Source organism: Bubalus kerabau, chromosome X, assembly GCF_029407905.1.
Source record: "Bubalus kerabau isolate K-KA32 ecotype Philippines breed swamp buffalo chromosome X, PCC_UOA_SB_1v2, whole genome shotgun sequence".
NCBI classification, from domain to species: domain Eukaryota; kingdom Metazoa; phylum Chordata; class Mammalia; order Artiodactyla; family Bovidae; genus Bubalus; species Bubalus kerabau.
The window spans coordinates 123,835,937-123,854,909 of record NC_073647.1 but is presented as its reverse complement, the minus strand read 5'-3'; the positions used below and the strand labels follow the sequence as shown (position 1 = coordinate 123,854,909).

Below are 18,973 nucleotides of genomic sequence, written 5' to 3'. Positions count from 1 at the left end.
TATGCAACTGATCTTATAATTAGTGAATATCATATTGTTGAGAGGTCAAAATGATCTATAGATTCAATGTAACCCCAGTGAAAATCCTGCCACACTTTTTTTTTGGTAGATTATCGATAAGTTGACTCTAAAATGCCCATATGAATTTTGGGAGTGATAAAACTTTTCTGTATGGAAATGTGGTGTTGAGTACATGATAATGTATCTTTCAAAATCCTAAGACTCTGTCAAAATCCACAAAGAGTAAGTGTGTGTGTGTGTGTGTGTGTGTATACATATATATATATTTATTTTTTTAATCAACGAACAGATAAATTAGTAATCCAGGATGGAATGCAGACTGTGAGAAATGAATCTAACTGCCTTACAGATGTTTGACAGCCTCACTGAATGTAATGGAGGAGAAAGGAGCTGACTTACCATACCATGATTGCATAGTGTAGAACTAAAAGACCAGTAGACCTATACCTATGCATGTAACTGTGGTTTCTTACAGGAGACAGATTTGCAATTCTGAAAGTAGTTTTTTATGTTTACTGTGGCTGAACAAATAAGTGAATTTCTTTTAAATAGTGAGAGATGGATTTTTCACTGTTGAAAAAAGAAGTTAGAAATAAGCAAAGGGGGATGGTCATCATGAATCCTGTGGTGGTGGATTGTAGTTGGTGGAATTGGAAGTAACAATATAATGCTTAGGTTCTGTTCATTAACTTCTAGTTAGGAAATTTTTAATTAGTTGTTTTCCTCTTGTGAGTGTAATCTTTCATGATAAGATGTTAAACTCTCTCAAGGAAATTTCTATCCCTTCTCTGATAAGGATGGGATGTTTAGAGGACACAGTCTATATATCCATTGCCAACTGACTGTTTCACTATAAGCTAATAAATTGTGTTTTTCAGATTAAAGTTAGAATTGTTTCTAGTTTGTAGAAAAAATGAATTTTGGCTACAAAAGTAAGACCCTTTGTTTTTGTTAAAAGCTGTGAGTGGCAGATAGAAATGGAGAAGTACATTTAGGTTATAATTACTCAGCCAACTAGAAAAGTACATTTACAAATAATTACTTTGGTTGTATCAAATCTTATATCAGACATACAACTATTTATAGCTTTCTGTCAGGAAAAAAAATCATTTGAAAAATATAGTGCAAAATAGTGTTTGCTCTATGTTAGTTGAAAATTCCTAGTGACCTTTGTTTGCTAGACTGATTTTGCAATAACATGCTGTAGAAATCCTAAGGAAATGTTCAGTGTTGTATCATCTCAGATGAAAAAGTACTGGGCACTGTTTCTGTGAAGTATGCAGGACATCTGTGGTTCCTTCCTGAGAAAACTAAGTCTTCCAGATGTAAAACAGTCCTACTTTGTGAAGTTATATACGTGTCATGAACATATCCCATCATGGTTTATTCTTCACAGAAAATGAGAATCAAGGGATTAGAGGAGATTTATGAAGATCACCAATTTTTCCTCTTGTTTTCAGTTAATAAATCATCTCAAACCATTAAGAGATGGTTCTACTAGGCCCTTTTGGAAACATTTTGAAAAAGGAAATGTCACATTCATCATGTCAGTAATTTCTGATGTTTAAATCACCTTTCATTCCTCCCTAATATAGGACAAGTTTGTTTGTTGTTGCTTGTTTTTTCTTACTAAATATCCAGATGCTTTCACTTTTTTTTTCCCCTTGTGTCAGCGTAGTAGTCGTCTCTGTAACTGAAAATTCCTTTTATTATTCCTCCATCTTGTATTATCTTTTATAGGTTATTTCTAGTTTCTTTAAGCCATAAATTCCAAAACCCTTTCACATACTTACCCTACATGTGAAGGAATTTCTGCAACAAATAGTGAAACTGGCACTAAAACTTTAGAGTTACTGGAAACCTCATGCCTTCTGAGCCTCCTTACCCAAGTTGATGATCAAACATTTGAACTGCACAGTGTGTAATTTTGAAATGTCAGATTTTTCTTCCATTATTTCATGGTAGTACATTATTCAAAGTGATTCCAGTGGAAATAAAGGACAGTCTGCAGTTTCCTGTAATACCTTATAGATACATTTCATATTACTAAGCTTCTGAGGTTAGTTTTATGTTTTTTTTTTTTTTCTTTTTCCAAAATATAATGCTTTTTCTTTTCTAAGCAAAGGCAAATCTTTCTTTGACTCTTGCTCAAATTTCCATAAGAGGTATTTTTTAAAAAGTAAAACTGTTATTATATTTACTCTCTCTCTTTTTTGGAACAGGTGTTATTCCCCCTGAGAGATGGATAGTAAATTTTGACAAAGACCTTTTAGACGGCCTTGTTTTTGCAACAGTATTGGGAGCCTATTGTCCATTTTTGGTAAGTCTTTTTTTATGTAGAGTGGTCTTCTTTTATTTAAAGAACATAGAAATTAAAATTTGAAATATTTTCTGCAAACTGATTCTGTTAAATGTTTTAATTTTAAATCATACAATACTTTGGCCACCTGATGGGAAGAACTGACTCATTTGAAAAGAGCCTGATGCTGGGAAAGATTGAAGATGGGAGGAGAAGGGGACGACAGAGGATGAGATGGTTGGATGGCATCACTGACTCAATGGACATGAGTTTGAGTAAACTCTGGGAGTTGGTGATGGACAGGGAAGCCTGGCGTGCTGCAGTCCATGGGGTCACAAAGAGTTGGACACGACTGAGCGACTGAACTGAAGTGAACTGAACCTACATCTGAATGGCTAGCATTCCCTTTTTATTTATTCTTTTATTTTGATTATAATAACCTATTGATTAATGTTAGTATTGAAATGATTGTTTACTGAACTACAGAGAACAATTAAAAAGCAGTTATTTTTATTCTATTAATAAAAAATTTGATTGTTATCTTTTCCAGATTGAATCTCATTTCATAAACATGTACACACAACCAAAAAGTTCTGAACAGTATCTCCACAATTGCCTGATTGTTGTGAATGTTCTTCGTGAAATTGGCTTTGACATGGACATACAGGTGGGTGCCTTAAAATCACATATTCTATAAATATTTTATTAATTCCTTATTTTTTCCAATTTTTTAAGGTGTGATTGGCAAATAAAACCTGTGTATACTTAGCTTGTACAATGCTATTTTTTAGGATGTACAGGGTGATAATTTAATATATGTTTACCATGTGAAATGATTATCATGATCAAGTGAATTAACACATCAGTATCAACCATCTCACACGTGTTGTGTGCTAAATTGCTTCAGTTGTGTCCAACTCTTTGCAACCCTATAGACTGTAGCCCACCAGGCGTAGTTACCTGTTTTTTGTGATGAGAATGCTTAAGATCTACTCTCTCAGCAAATTTCAAGTACACAGTCCAATATATCACTAACTATAATGACCATACTTTACACTACCTCCCCAGAACTCAGTCATCCTATAAATAATGATTTGTACCCTTTGACTAGCATCTCCCCATTTCCCCTATCTCCATCCCCTGGCTACTACCATTTAATTCTCTGGTTCTTTGAGCATGCCTTTTTAATTCCACATATAGTTGAAATCTAAGGACTTCCCTGGTGCCTTAGATGGTAAAGCATCTGTCTACAATGAGGGAGATCTGGGTTCGATCCCTGGGTCAGGAAGATACCCTGGAGAAGGAAATGGCAACCCACTCCAGTACTATGCCTGGAAAATCCCATGGACGGAGGAGCCTGATAGACTACAGTCCATGGGGTTGCAAAGAGTCAGACACGACTGAGCGACTTCACTCACTTCACTCATAGTTGAAATCATACAAATATTTATCTTTCTGTGTCTGGCTTGCTTCAGGTATCATAATGTCCTCCAGGTTCATTCATATTGTCACAAGTGGCAGGATTTCCTTCTTTTTTATGATTAAATACTATTCCATTGTAAGAATATACCACACTTTATTTATCCATTCATCCGTCAACAGATACTTACGTTGATCCTATTTTTTGGCTTTTGTGAATAATTGTGCAGTTGAATGTAGAATAAGAGATAGCAGTGATGTAACTGATTTTATTTCCTTTGGATATATACCCAGAAGTGGGATTGCCAGACCACATAGTAGTTCTATTTTTAATTTTTTGGGGGGAACCAACATACTATTTTCCATAGTGGCTGCACCAGTTCACATTCCCACCAACAGTGTGCATGTGATCCATTTTCTCCACACCCTTAGCAACCTTTGACATCTCTTGTCTTTTCAATAATAGCCATTCTAACAGGTGTGAGGTGATGTCTCCTCGTGATTTTGATTTACATTTCCCTAGTGGTTAGTGATGTTAAACGGGCTTTTACATATCTGTTGGCCATTTTACATCTTCTTTGGAAAAATGTTAATTGACTCCTTTATAATATTCCTTTGTTCATATATTTTAACTCTAAATTGAAACAGTCTTTTCATGGAATATTGCTAAAATGTGAAAATTGAACTATGACTTCATAGAAATCTACTGGATACTTTTTAATGGGTATAATTATGTATATCTGACTGCATAATAAGTAAGTAGTTCTAGTTTTCAAGTCACAGCAGTGCTTTCTTAATATTATCTGAGCCCTAAGAATTAAAGAACAGATTATTTGAATATGAATATAGATGTTATATTGTTTTCCTATTTAGTAGCAAAAAGAAAAATTTTCACCTTAGTCTTAAAATAAATATTAATGTAGAAGTCACAGTGGCAATGTAGCTTTTCATTATGTTTAGACCTCCAAGTTACAATTCCATCTGGCCTTTCTCATTGTTCTCTATAGCGACAATAAAAAACATTATCTGCTTATCATTTTCTGAGCCCTTTGTTACTTCAGAGTAATGAAGCAGTACAATAAATGATTCGTGACTTCTAAGAATATACAAACTCATTGAATTGACAAGATATATGCAAGTTCAATAATAAATGACATTCCACTAATTTAGTTGACAATGTAGGAAAATAATGGAATAAGAATTCAGATAAAAGAAGAGATCAGTGTGATCCAGATTAATCCACCAAAGACTGTGAAGAAAGCAAGACTTATTTTGGGTCTTGAATGGATTTGAGTTGGTACTGGTAAGAGAGAAAGGTGTTTATTCAGAGGCATAAGCAGACTATAAAATGTAGACAAATGGCATACATTAAGGAAATTATGTGAATAGCCTGACTTAGTTGAAGTTTGGGACTGAAAAAATAGATATAGGCATATATTGGGATCTTGGATATCAGCATAACAATTTAGGAGTTTACTGTGTTGGTGTCATGGGAATAAATGTGATTATTTTTACAGCAGTGGTGAGGATGAACTGAAAGGAAAGGGACTGGAGACAGGGAACACAGAACCAAAAAAATGCCATTTAACTTGGTCAAGTAGCAAAATATTTTCTCTACTCAGTTCATTTTAATGGGGGCTTAAATAATAAACTGATAGAGGAGACATTGTGAGGTTTGCCAGACCTGGTGACCAGCCACAAAAGGACACAAAAAGACCATTACAACAAACTCTGAGTTTTCCATTCTGTGACTCAGAGAGATTGATGACACCAGTGCCCACACGTGGCTTGGTACAAAGTGCTTCCTTGCACCTGCCAAAGAAATGATGCTTCATAATGGCTTGCTTTTTCCTTGTATTAAAGTCATTTACATGTTAAAATCCCTTTGTACCAGGTCTGAAATTTATCTTTTATATTGGTAGAGCTATAAGGAGATACTGTAATCAGGCATTTTGGTCAGAGAGTTCTTTTATAAGACTTTTAAGGATAAACTCTAAATGCTTTATTGTGAAAAAATAAAAGTATTACAGTTCCTGTCAGTTTGACTGATTGAATCTCCTCCATAAAATATGCTGGATAGACCTGCAAGTGATACAGATGTGGTAAAACCACACTCATGCCTTCAAATATGTTAATGACTAATAGTGACTTGTATATGAAAAGATCCAGTACAAAGCAGCCAGTGCATGCCAGGAAGACATAGAAACTGTGGACTGTGGGAATCAAAGGGGAAAGAAATCATTCCGAAAAGGGAACCAGCAAGAGTTGCATGGGGCATTTGGTGTTTAAGGTGACCTTTGAGAATTTGATAAGGGTTTATAGGAAACTTAAAATATCTTTGTTTAGAAAATATAATTCATCTTGCATTGTGATTCTCTCCTTTGCTTTTTGACCCTCTCTGATAAATTGGCTCAAAATGTTTATTTTATTGTGTAGCAAAAAATAGATCCTAAGATTTGAGTATCTACTACATAAAAATGTAGAGAAGATGTCTAAGATTTGATGAATGGAGAAATTAGCAATTAACTTAGCTGATAATTAACAAGATTTTACCAGTCAGCTCCAATTCCCTAACTTTTTATCAGCCCGAATTTACCCACTGCATCAAATGTCAAAGTTCAAAAAAAATCACGCTTAAATTAACTTAACCATAGTGAATTAATACTAATGATTAGCACTGGTTCACATTTGAATACTGTGAAACTTACCACTGGACTTATTTATTAATGTTTGAGTTTTCTATTTATTATGTCGTTCTTTGCAACTGTTGAGTCAGTTCAATAAGTTCTGTGCCAGTGTTATATCATGTGGAATGCTAGCATCTGGAATGTAACTATTATTACATATCCTCCCTTTAGAGCAAAGCTATTGTGCAATTTATTTGAACTCAGCATAGAATGTATTTTTATTCCCTCATGTAGAGACATGGAGATATTTATATATAGATAGATAGATAGGTATAGCTAATACTTAGATTCTGCTACATATAATTCACTGAGTAATGATAGAAGCTAAGGGTGAATAGATATCTAACTTCTCTGAAAAATTTTGTTTCTTTATGTCAACTTGGATGCTTTCAGTCTTAATAACAATTCATGAATAAAAGTATTTTAAAAATAAATTCTATATTTTATATAAGATGAATCAGGCAGTAAAATATTATAGGGATATTTATTAATTTCATCAACAAAATTATCAAAGATTCATTTTTGCTCAGTTCTTCTTAGCCTGTTGGCTTTGTTTTAAGCATGTGCACTAATAACTATAAAGTTCCTACTGAAATTCTTACATAACACCATTATACAGCTATTCTTGGGTCTGGTTGAACAGTACCACTTCTTGTGCTTCTCATTTTCCTTTAGGTAAACTTTCCCAGTGGTCCCACAGCATACATCCCATTGCATATCATTGACCATAATTGATCTCATGCTTGTAGTTAAACGAGTGTTTGATAAAAGTAATGGAAGAGCCACAAAAATTTGAATTCTTGGTAAAGAAGGGAGAAAAATGCTGTTGGGAAGGCAGTCAGTAGTGTTCTGTGTCAGATTATGGTATGTCTTTGGGTACTACTAGTTTTGATTGGTATCTAGTTTGGAAGCTGGAATATCTTGACATCAGAGCAAATTAAACCCACCATGAAGCTCCAGGACCATCTCATCTCTTCTTGTTACTGATGCAGACACTGAGACCTAGGGAAACCAATTGATTTGGTAAAGATCATGGTACTTTGTGGTAGCAGGATGTGAGTTTAGTTTACTAGATTTTTACTACACCATTTTCCTCTATTATGGCATTACAAAAATTCCCTGTCTTTTGTTAGTTCAGTAGGAAAATATTATCAGGAGAAAAATGGATAAATATAAGTAAAGTTCTTCTAGGTTAGAACCGTGTAGAGAAAGTAATGATTATATCTTTGAAATATATTTCACATGAAAATCTTGTTTTAAATAAACATAACTTATTTTGACATTTGGCTTTTTAAGCCTAGAATTGACTAAAATGTGATTTCTTTAGATTATTTTCATTGAATTTTATCATAAAGCTGAGTGATCTTTTCTCTAGTTTTTCACTCTAATACTCTAATTATCAAATTTTTTCAGTTAAGGTAAACATTTTTTTCATTTCCAAAATACTGCCCCATTACATATTTTTCAAAGATGGACTTTTGGAATAGTTTTATATTGCTACCTGTATATTTTATGCTGTAGTCACTAAAATAGTATTCAGAAGAGTTTTACGGACCTCAGACTTGGGGCCCAGAGTATCCTGCCACTGCTACTGCTGCTAAGTCACTTCAGTCGTGTCCGACTCTGTGCAACCCCATAGACGGCAGCCCACCAGGCTCCCCCGTCCCTGGGATTCTCCAGGCAAGAGCACTGGAGTGGGTTGCCATTTCCTCCTCCAATGCATGAAAGTGAAAAGTGAAAGGGAAGTCGCTTAGTCAGGTCCGACTCTTAGCGACCCCATGGACTGCAGCCCACCAGGCTCCTCCGTCCATGGGATTTTCCAGGCAAGAGTACTGGAGTGGGGTGCCATTGCCTTCTCCAATGAATACATTTCCCATCACCATAGAGAGCTCTCTTTGGATCACACCCAGAGGCTGACCAATCATGCAGGGATATATCCTTCACTTTGTGGAAATTAAACTCTGTATTCCATTTTTTAGTTTGTTCTTATGTTGAATGATGATCCTGTATATGTTGACTAACATTGTCTTCAGTGAAGCCATGTGAGATGTCACAATACTGATGAGAAACTTTGGGGTCCTGATATATGTCTCAGTTTTCCTCACATCATACTCACTAGCAGCTTTCTACTCTGCCAAGACTGGCAACTTCTTCCACTTTTCCCCCCTAATAATCCCCTTCCCAGGTACCTTTATTGGTTAGCCTTACTGCTTATTGACAAAACAAGAAAGAATAAACCTTTCTGTTCTTCCAAAGGAAGGAAAGACTATATTTGGGAATGTGTACTAGCAGATGATCAATGGGGTCTCAGTAGTTTCTTATAACTGCTGCCAGATTTCAGAGTCAAGTGCTTTAGTTCCAGATAACCATTGGTATCCTGAGTTCTGGCACTATTTGCATTTCCAGGCCAGGCCCAGATCGTTTTCAGTTGCTAACTTGAATGTGCACCATTAAATCACAGTAGATCTCCAGTTTATGAAAGTGCAGAGAGGTCCCTGTTGACTGACAATGACAGAGATGCTTGTGTGTCAGTGGTGTTTTATGTCTTTGAGTCTTTGCCTCAGACCAATCCCAGTACTTTATTGCTATGAATAATTCTTCCTCACTACCTCTGCCTTTTTCTAGGAGATCATAGGCACAACATATACTGATAGAAATAATCCTTCCTCCTCTGCTCCTGACTTGACATTTTGGGCTCAGTGCCCATTCTGACTATGTTGATCATCCCTGCTCTTATTCCTCTATAATTCTAGATTTTATCTCAGATATTGGCCAACAACCATCTTTAATTTATCTCATTTATCAGTGTAATTACATTTTCTGCCATACTGTGATTTGTTCTAGGATAAGAACTTCTCCAACCACCTCCCCCTGACCCACCTGATCTGCATGAATTGTTGCACTTGTGTTATTTCTTGTTCCGAAATCAAGTCCCTCTTCCTGGTATCCACACCCTCCTGTAAATGACTGTTGCACTCCTTTGTCTTTTCTTCTACCACTTGTCCCTTCTGATCTTATGTGTGATTCACATTGTACTTTTTCTTTCCCAAATCAATACTATACTCCCTATATCATTGCCCGAGATTTCTTTACTTTTCTGATAGGATATACCTTTTCCTCACTCCAGATACAACCTATTTAAAACCCTTCAAGTATTCTTCAAGGCCATCTCATGTGTTACCTCTTCCTTTGGGCTTTTGTTAAAAAAAAGCCTCTTGCCATCTTTTACTTCAGTAGTTTGTCTACTTCTATTATCTTTTACTGCATTATACACTTTAAGTCATGGATGATATTGTAATCACATTTGTCCGTATTTCTCGTGCATAATATTCTTCTGACCTCTAGTATTATTCTGACTAGCTTTTATGGAGTCTCTGAGGCTGTGGGGTCATTATTATATTTATGATATATCTAATTCATCCTCTAACACATAGGTCAAGTTATTCTGATTCACAGCAATATTTTGTTTGCTCATAGCAACATTTCAATGTCATTGTCAATCAATAGCATTTTAAGATGTTTTAAGTAATTCAGCGGCTGATGTACTGGGTTTTAGCTCTTTTAATATATTTTATTTGTATATCCTGTAATTTATAATTCTCTTCTTTGGAACTAGGCTACTGACATCTGTGATCCCAATCCAATCCTGATGCTCATGTTTTGTGTCTACATGTATGAAAGACTTCCTACATATCTCCCCGAGAAAGTGGTGCCTTTTCATTGTGCTCTACATGACACAGTGTTTAGAGAGGTAAGGATATCTTTGAGATCAAAATATATGTGGAATTAAACACTTATGTAGGTTTTAGATATTTCTCTCCCAACCCAAAATGAACAAATATATCAGTATGATAAAATAAGCCTTAACAAATGTTTTTCCTTCTAAACCAAAGGTATAGCACAGTGAAAGGGAGGATTGATTTTTCCTTAATAGTAATCACTAACTACTTGCAATGAAATAATGGTTCTTTTATTCATCTAAAGAATGGAATGGGGAGATAGAAAATGAAAGTTAAGCACTTTGAAGGGCAAATCTTTTAGGAAAGTTGAGATCCATTTCATGTATGAGAGAACTTGATGCTATAAGTAGAAAAATGATCAGAGTATGCTTGGCATTCCTTTAGGGAACCTTACACATCTAGATGGATTTTGTTCAAGTAAGGATGGGTTTCCCAGGTGGCACAGTAGTAATGAATCCACCTACCAATGCAGGAGACATAAGAGACACAGGTCTGTCTGGATCTTGAAGATCCCCTGCAGGAGGAAATGGCAACCCAGTCCAGTATTCTTGCTTGGAAAATCCCACAGACAGACGAGTCTAGTCACAAAGAGTCGGAAACAGCTGAGCAACTGAGAACAGCATGCACATATCCAGATGCATTGTGTTCAAAATAAGGATATGGAAAGGGAAGTAATAATGAAAGCACTCCTGATCAGGGTCACCATTAATGCCCACTCAGTCAGTTCAGTTCAGTTCAGACTAAAAGGCTGTATATATGCTGGAGCTGCTAATTGCATAACAGTGATTTTTTTTTTAATATCATGTTTTTTTTCCTTTATTTTTTAACTTTACAATATTGTATTGGTTTTGCCATATATCAGCATGAATCCGCCACAGGTATACACATGTTCCCCATCCTGGGAAAAATTGAAAATGAAATTTTAAGTCCTGTGACCATAACAAATCTATATAAATATGTCCATGTTTTGCAAGTATTTTCTTTGATTGAGAAATATATTGCCAGGGATCATCAACCCAACTTTGGTTTTCAAACAATATGTTTCATATGAATACTTGTGAAATATTTTCTAGCATATAGTTTTATTTCTTATATTTGTCTGAGACTTTTCCTTCTATTAGTTTTATGGTTGAACATTTCATGAAATCTCCTTTTTTCTTTCTCTGTACAGTATAGGCTGTTAGAATCTTACTGTGTATAAAAGTTAATTTATCTCTTTGGTCAGATCATTTCTATTCCTTTTCCTCAGGCTGTTTTATGTATTCCTCTTCATATTAAGTTTTTGTTGTTGTTGTTTAGTCACTCAGTCATGTCTGACTCTTGCAACCCCATGGACTGTGGCCCTCCAGGCTCCTCTCTCCATAGGATTTTTCTGGCAAGAATACTGGAATAGATTTCCATTTCATCCCCTAGGAGATATTCCCAATTTGGGGGTTGGGGGTGGGGTGTGTTAATTTTATACTTTCAATGCAAAACATGTCCATATGTAGTCTTCAAAAGTTATGTCCTGGTGATTTGTAGATGTATCCTTTTTGAGAAAATAACAATGTGCCCTCTGACTGTATTAGAGATGGTTAATAAGGATTCAGTTAAAAAGCAGAAAAAACTCAGATACTTGTCTGAGTGTAAAGGGCTCAATTTAGGGAAAAGAAAGCCATTCCTCCTGATTTTCTGTTAGCAAACATTGATATATGATCTTCTTTAAAAAAAAAATTGTTCCTGTTTTTGTTGGAAAAAGAAATAGAAAACTCTTCAGAGAACTTTTTCAACACTATTCACTACAGTAATTCACTAAGTGCAATGCTATTTAAGGGCCTTGGGTACTAACTGGCCTAGAGCTATAATTACAGTGGGGTGGACTTTTGATTTAAGATTCAAATTTCTAAAAAGTTAGAAATGCTTTGCTTAAGCCTGCAGAAGATAGGAGGGGTCTGAATTAGATTTAAACAGTGATTTAATTCATTTGAGTATTATCACTGGTTTTCTAATTCTGTACACATGTTTGAATTTCTTTATGTCATTTGATTATGTTGAAAAAGCTAATTTTTAAACATAGATTTTATTTGTGATGTTAAAAATCAGATTGAATCATTAGAATAGAAACAATTTCTTTTCATATTTAACTCCTTATTGGGAATAATATTCTCACTTTAAGCTTATAGGTGACATTGTACATAGAGCTTTTATTTTTCAGAAATGTAAGGAACATCTTTTGAAGGAAACAATAAAAATTGAATAAAAATGCAAAATAGAACATCAAATACAACAAGCTTTGATTCTAAATTTCATTCAAGAAAATCACTGATCTGGAAATTGCTAAGAATCTATGGCATAGTTTGCCCATATGCATCAACACTATAAATGGCAGTGCCTAAGTAGTGAAATGTCATTGTTGTCAACTTTTTTGACCTCCCAGTATAAAGAAAAATCTCAAGAAATGGCTACTATAATTGAAACAGTATATTTTGTAGCTATATATCACAAATAGAAACAGAATACTGGGACCATGAAACAATACAATGATCAGTGAAAAAATGTCAAGTTCAGTGATCTTCTGAGATACTTTTAAAAGTAATTGAACTATTTTTTTTCCTTTCTGAAACAAAATTTACACAGGAACACAACAGTTAAATAATAGCTGTCATTGCAAAAGGAGAATTGAGGATCCAAGCTTGGTTTCTTTCCTTGAACAGCTTTTTCTTCTCCGTACCATTAACATGACCCCTACATGAAATTCTTGAGTTGGGTGGAATAATCTGACCACAGATGGGCCCAATATTTTTGCATCATTTATTTACTTACTTATTTTTATATAAATGTATTTATATATACATGTTTGTATGTGTATATATGTGTGTATGTCATATATGTGATATATATATATATATGTGATTATTATATTATATATTTGTTGTATCAGTTCAGTTCAGTCGCTCAGCCATGTCCGACTCTTTGCGACCCCATGGACTGCAGCACACCAGGCCTCCCTGTCCATCACAAACTCCCAGAGCTTACTCAAACTCATGTCCATTGAGCCAGTGATGCCATCCAACCATCTCATCCTCTGTCGTCCCCTTCTCCTCCCGCCATCAGTCTTTCCCAGCATCAGGGTCTTTTCAAATGAGTCAGTTCTTCCCATCAGGTGGGGAAAATATTGGAGTTTCAGCTTCAGCATCAGTCCTTCCAAAATATTCAGGACTGTTTCCCTTTAGGATGGACTGGTTAGATCTCGTGCAGTACAAGGGACTCTCAAGAGTCTTCTCCAACACCGCAGTTCAAAAGCATCTTTATAGTTCAACTATAGTTCCTGCCTAAGTGCCATTGCCCTTTCTGTACTCTAATTTGGCCAAACATCCACCTCTCTCAGATATTTTCTTTCCTCTGGGTCTATACTTTCTATACATCCATACATGACTACTGGAAAAACTAAAGCTTTGACTACATGGACCTTTGTTGACAAAGTAATGTCTTTGCTTTTTAATATGTTGTCTAAGTTGGTCATAACTTTTCTTCCAAGGAGCTAGCGTCTTTTAATTTCATGGTTTCAGTCACCATCTGCAGTGATTTTCAAGCCCAAAAATAATAAAGTCAGCCACTGTTTCCACTGTTTACCCATCTATTTGCCATGAAGTGATGGGACCAGATGCCGTGATCTTAGTTTTCTGAATGTTGAGTCTTAAGCCAACTTTTCCCTCTCCTCTTTCACTTTCATCAAGAGGCTCTGTAGTTCTTCACTGTCTGCCATAAGGGTGGTGTCATCTGCATATCTGAGGTTATTGATATTTCTCCCAGCAATCTTGATTCCAGCTTGTGCTTCCTCCAGCCCAGTGTTTCTCATGATGTACTCTCCATAGAAGTTAAATAAGCAGGGTGACATAACAAGAATGAGTAGCTACCTTAAGATCTCAAGGCTGATTATGTAAGTTCCAGGACTATAAACCAATAATAGTTCATAGTGAATCTACTATTATTTTCAACATTTCCTTCCAGAAAATGGAAATTAGCTCCCTGTGACTTAAAATCACTAGATCTGTTAATTAATAGTTTAAATGCACACATACATACATACAAAAATAGGACAGTAGAGTAGTCTTGCCTCCATTGTTACTGAGATCCATAAGCAGGTTATCAACATGAAAGCCCCAAATTTAGGGGTAAACTGAGGGTAGAAGCTCAACATGTTTGTCCTGCTGGTTACAAAAGTTCTTATTGAAATATAAAAGTAGTTAATTTAATCTCTCAACAGATGTCTGCCATATTCTATCTCTGACTATGTTCCTGAACTATGACTATAGTTCCTTACTATAGTTCCTGCCTAAGTGCCATTGCTCTTTCTGTACTCTAATTTGGCCAAACATCTACCTCTCTCAGATATTTTCTTTCCTCTGGGTCTATACTTTCTATAACTTTGTGTCTTTCTAATGTGTATATTTTAAAATCCCCATTGTATTCTGCATAAATACTTACATACTCACATTTCTCATGAAATGCTCTCTAAAAATGAAGTAGCTCATTCTCAAATATTCTCCGTATCTTGACATCAGGAAGGAAGGGGAAGCCAACCCCTAACTCTACTACCACTTCTAGATGAGGCCACCATTGTTTTCAGCCTGGATTTCTGATTCCACTCCTTACAACACTTTCCACACTGAGCAGCCAGAGTAACCTTTTGTAAATTGGAATCTGTTTAAAATTCTTTAAAGGTTTCCCTTTGCAGTGAGATTAAAATCCAAGTTGCTAACTTTGGATTTCAAATCTTTGATGATCAGGTGTTTTTACATCTGTCATTTCCTTGTCTGATAGCGTCTTCTCTTTGCCTACTTCTGAATAAAAGAAGACACACACACACACACACACACACACAGTCTTTAAATACAAACTGCTTTCTTCCAGCTACTATACTAGGGTAAGTATTTTCATGATAAAAATATATGATTCTCTTTGATAAAAATAAGAAATATTAAGTTGTATATCTTTAAAATTCATGATCTCATTTATACTCTCTTCTTCAACATAGATTCAACTGAAAAATCCAAGCTTGAAAAGCTTAGTTTATAGTGCTACAATTGTTGGAAGAGATGCCAGTGACTTCTCCCTCTCCCAAGCAGGGAACACTGTGACAATTTCTGCAGAGTAAGTGTGTTGTTTTTTTCTTTTAATTCTGCTTCATTGAATACATCAACCCTAGAGATTTAATGTGCATTATAATTACAAAAGAATGGTCTGGATTTATTTTTAATATTTACGTGTATGTAATGAAAAGATCACCATTGCTGATATAGATAAATTATTTATATGTTAGTGAGATTTCTCAACAATTTTATGAAAACAATTCTAACAATATAAAGGAGCTGCTTTTTATGTATGTGTTTATTTTAGTTTATTTTGTATGCATATGGTCCATAGAAAATAACTCTTTAAAGTTCTTTATGTACTACAATTCTGTTTCCTATAGGAAATTGGAACCAGTGTGTGCTAAATATATATTTAGTTGTTTCTAATTATAGAAGCACTATCTGCTCATTGTAAAAAAATTAGAAACTATGAAAATATGAAGAAAAATAAAAGTAAAAGCTAGTAATTTTACCTCAAAGATACCCCCAGTGTTGTCATTTTTTTCTATCCCTTTATAATCATTGTATATCAATGTTTGTTGTATGCAGACATGCATACACTCTCCCACATTGTGGTGAAAGTCTGAAAAGTCTCATTTTTACTTGATTCTATTCACATGATACTTGTTTAATGTTTCTACTACTAGTCCATTCCCCAAAATAAGGAACAAATGAAACTCTCAGAGAATAGTCTTAAGAAATTAAATGAGCATAATATATGACTCCTCTTGGATCAACAAATCCTAATTCATATGCCGATAAGTGTTAATGATGGCAGATACTCTTATTATATTAATATAATACTAGGATGATGTGAGAATAGCTGTATCAGTATCACAAGGGTTGACAAATATAATAACCACTAATGGACTTTAACGAGTCCTGAATTTTAGTCATTGCCTTTATATTCAATTATTTTTTTCCTTGTGCAAAGCAACAGATTATAACTACTAATTATCCTTTTGGTTATCTTTTTGGTTTTTGAACTATATATTAACCTGAATTATTTTTAACATTATAGTCTTTATTCTAGTGTGTTAAACACAGAAATAATTGGAACGGGGAGCCAGTTTTAACTGTATTAAAATGCAAAGAAATCCAGTTGCTATACTGCCCTTGGCTGATGTCATCAGCCACTGTTAGTTTTCTTCAGTTGCTGCTCCATGCTAAAGGAGTACATAATTTATAAAATATGACTTTTCATCATTGGGACTACATCCAATTTGAATTAAATATGAGAAAACATTTCTCCACTTACCTGTATCTATATTATAAATCAAATCCCAGAATAAAGCTCCTTGTAAAAACATCCCACTCATCTTCCAAATTATACTTCTTATATATCTGTTATAAAACACAATGTTAGTAATATAGTTCTTTTGGACATTGTCAGAGTACCATTTGTTTTCCCTCAATACTTTGATCATTGAGATCTAGTCTCTGCCCTTCAAATAGGATTCTAATAAGTGAGCGGTGGTGGTGGTTTAGTCGCTAAGTCGTGTTCGACTCTTGCAACCCCATTGACTGTAGCCCGCCAGGCTCCTCTGTCCATGGGATTCTCCAGGCAAGAATAATGGAGTGGGTTATCATTCCCTTCTTCAAACAAGTGAATAATAAGTGAAAAGAATTAAGGTCCCCACCCTACCCCACCCTTTGTTCTTTCATAAACCTAATAGCCTGTTCCAGTGTTTCAAAGCTCTCATTATGTGAAAATTCTTTCAAACAACCACACTAGACCTATGATGTTTTAGGTTAAGACCATTTTTTTTTGGCTTTGCTGTACAGCTTACAGTATCCTCATTCCCTGACGAGGGATCAAACTTAGGTCACAACAATGAAATCACCACTGAACTGCTATGGAATTCCCAAGACCATATGTCTTGTTAGTTTAATTAGCATTTATAGTTTTCATATAAATATGAATATAAATATGAAATCTGTATGCTTCCATTGCTGAAAATTTGTTACGGAAAAGTATTAAAAAAAATGAAAATTACCTAGAATTCCATCTGATAAACACATTTATTAGTTGATTTCTTTCTAGTATTTTATATGAATATTATAGCATATGTATAATTAAATATTTACAAAATAAATGTATTATAAATGCAAATGTTAAAGTACTTAATATCTGTTAAATATTTGCTATGTACAAAACCTATAAAATATACACTTTTAGTACCTTTTCATATCTAATCATCCTGGCAGCCATATTAGTGTCCTCCTTTTACAAAAGAAGACATTGGGCATAGAGACATTAAATTACTTACCCAATTTTCCCTGTTCTTAAATTGTGAAATAGAGATTCAAAACCAGCCAATCTAAACCCAGAGTTAAGACTCTTTTTAACTGACACCTGTACATACTGTGTGTGTATATTGTATTCATACAAAGCCCCTGGCATTCAAAGAATATAGCTTTAACTGTTTGTAAGAAATCCTACAGATCCAAAACATATAATTGCATCAATATTTTGACCATATTTGACTTGTACATATATTCTTGTTGTCAATTTCTTTATCTTTTTAAATCAAAATGTAACTTGCACCTGCTTTAACAATTCAACTATGCAGGGAAGTTTAACATGCAAAGAAGTCCTTCTCGCCTGATATTCCCATCTCTAGAGATGCACTTCTTGAGTGCCTACTTTTAACTCTTTCAGCTATGTCTAATTTTAATTCTTCCAATGGTTACCTCCGTAAATACAAATAATCTGTATATCCTGCCAATATTTTTGTTTTATCAACCTCAGAAATAGTTTCTTGACATATGGCATGATATTGACATAGTATTTTATGATGTTGCTTACTTACCCCTCTAGATGTATCACCCTCCCACTAAACATCACTATTTTTTTTAAACATCACTATTTTTATCTTTTATTCATTACTGTTCCAAGAGTAAAAATTCTTTTTGTAAATATTTCCTTTATATACCATTAGTAGATACAAAGTATCTTTTGACTCCCTTTTAAGTTGAGAAAAATTAATAAATTCTAAAGACATATGTAAAACCTTTCCTTCAAGTGTATCACATTCTAGACCATGTTACCTTTTGTTCTTATTTGGGCTGATTGCTTTCCAGACCTACTGAAAAGCTGTCAGTATTGGACACTCTGTATTTCTCTTTGTATAGAAACTAATTATATTTCTCTTTCTTAGTGTACTCACTTCTTTACTAAAAAAAAACTTCCTTTATGAAACCGTCTAATAAAAAGTATAGGAGAGGTAAATTTGCCAAAATTTTGATTTTTAAGCATGTTTTTTGACTATCCTTACACTTGATTTAAATTTCGCATCATGTATTTTTCTAAGATGAAAGAGTTTTTCCTTATAGGTTGAGATAATTGTTCCACTTGCCTCATAGTATTCAGTTTTTGTGGTACTGTAATTTCTACTATAATTCTGCTTTCCCACACCCCTGGACATTTTTAGGATCTTCCATTGTGTTCTGATATTGTTCCAGAATGAATCAAAAAGGATCTTATATTCACTGTCTGGGAGCACAGTGAGTCCTTTAATTATGAGGGTTTTTTTTTTAATAAGCTTTGGAAAATTCTCATAAATTACTTTTCATCATTTTCTCTTCTCCATTTTCTCTGTTCTCATTTTCCAGCCTTTGGTTGTTGGATGCTGTTAACTGGATTCTCTATTTATCCTATCTCATCACTCATTTTTCAGCTCACTGTTTTTT

The 18,973-nt window shown here is 34.5% G+C and overlaps 1 protein-coding gene across 1 annotated transcript; it reads left to right on the top strand.

The window, feature by feature from the left end:
• The first annotated feature begins 349 nt into the window (after positions 1 to 349).
• On the top strand, positions 350 to 15,316 carry LOC129640165 (cilia- and flagella-associated protein 47-like). The gene is made up of 5 exons (XM_055565401.1): positions 350 to 392; positions 2,244 to 2,341; positions 2,871 to 2,987; positions 10,043 to 10,177; positions 15,184 to 15,316. Exons 1-5 carry the CDS (start codon positions 350 to 352, stop codon positions 15,301 to 15,303), a joined length of 513 nt encoding a protein of 170 aa, XP_055421376.1. The 3' UTR covers positions 15,304 to 15,316.
• The last annotated feature ends 3,657 nt before the right edge of the window (positions 15,317 to 18,973 follow it).

What these genes read in the sequence shown, in the direction of transcription:
- LOC129640165 (XM_055565401.1), top strand. Translation starts at nt 350, where the DNA reads ATGAATCTAACTGCCTTACAGATGTTTGACAGCCTCACTGAAT. An exon ending in GAGCCTATTGTCCATTTTTG is followed by an intron (nt 2,342 to 2,870) that starts GTAAGTCTTTTT and finishes TATCTTTTCCAG; the next exon opens with ATTGAATCTCATTTCATAAA. An exon ending in ATGACACAGTGTTTAGAGAG is followed by an intron (nt 10,178 to 15,183) that starts GTAAGGATATCT and finishes TCTTCAACATAG; the next exon opens with ATTCAACTGAAAAATCCAAG.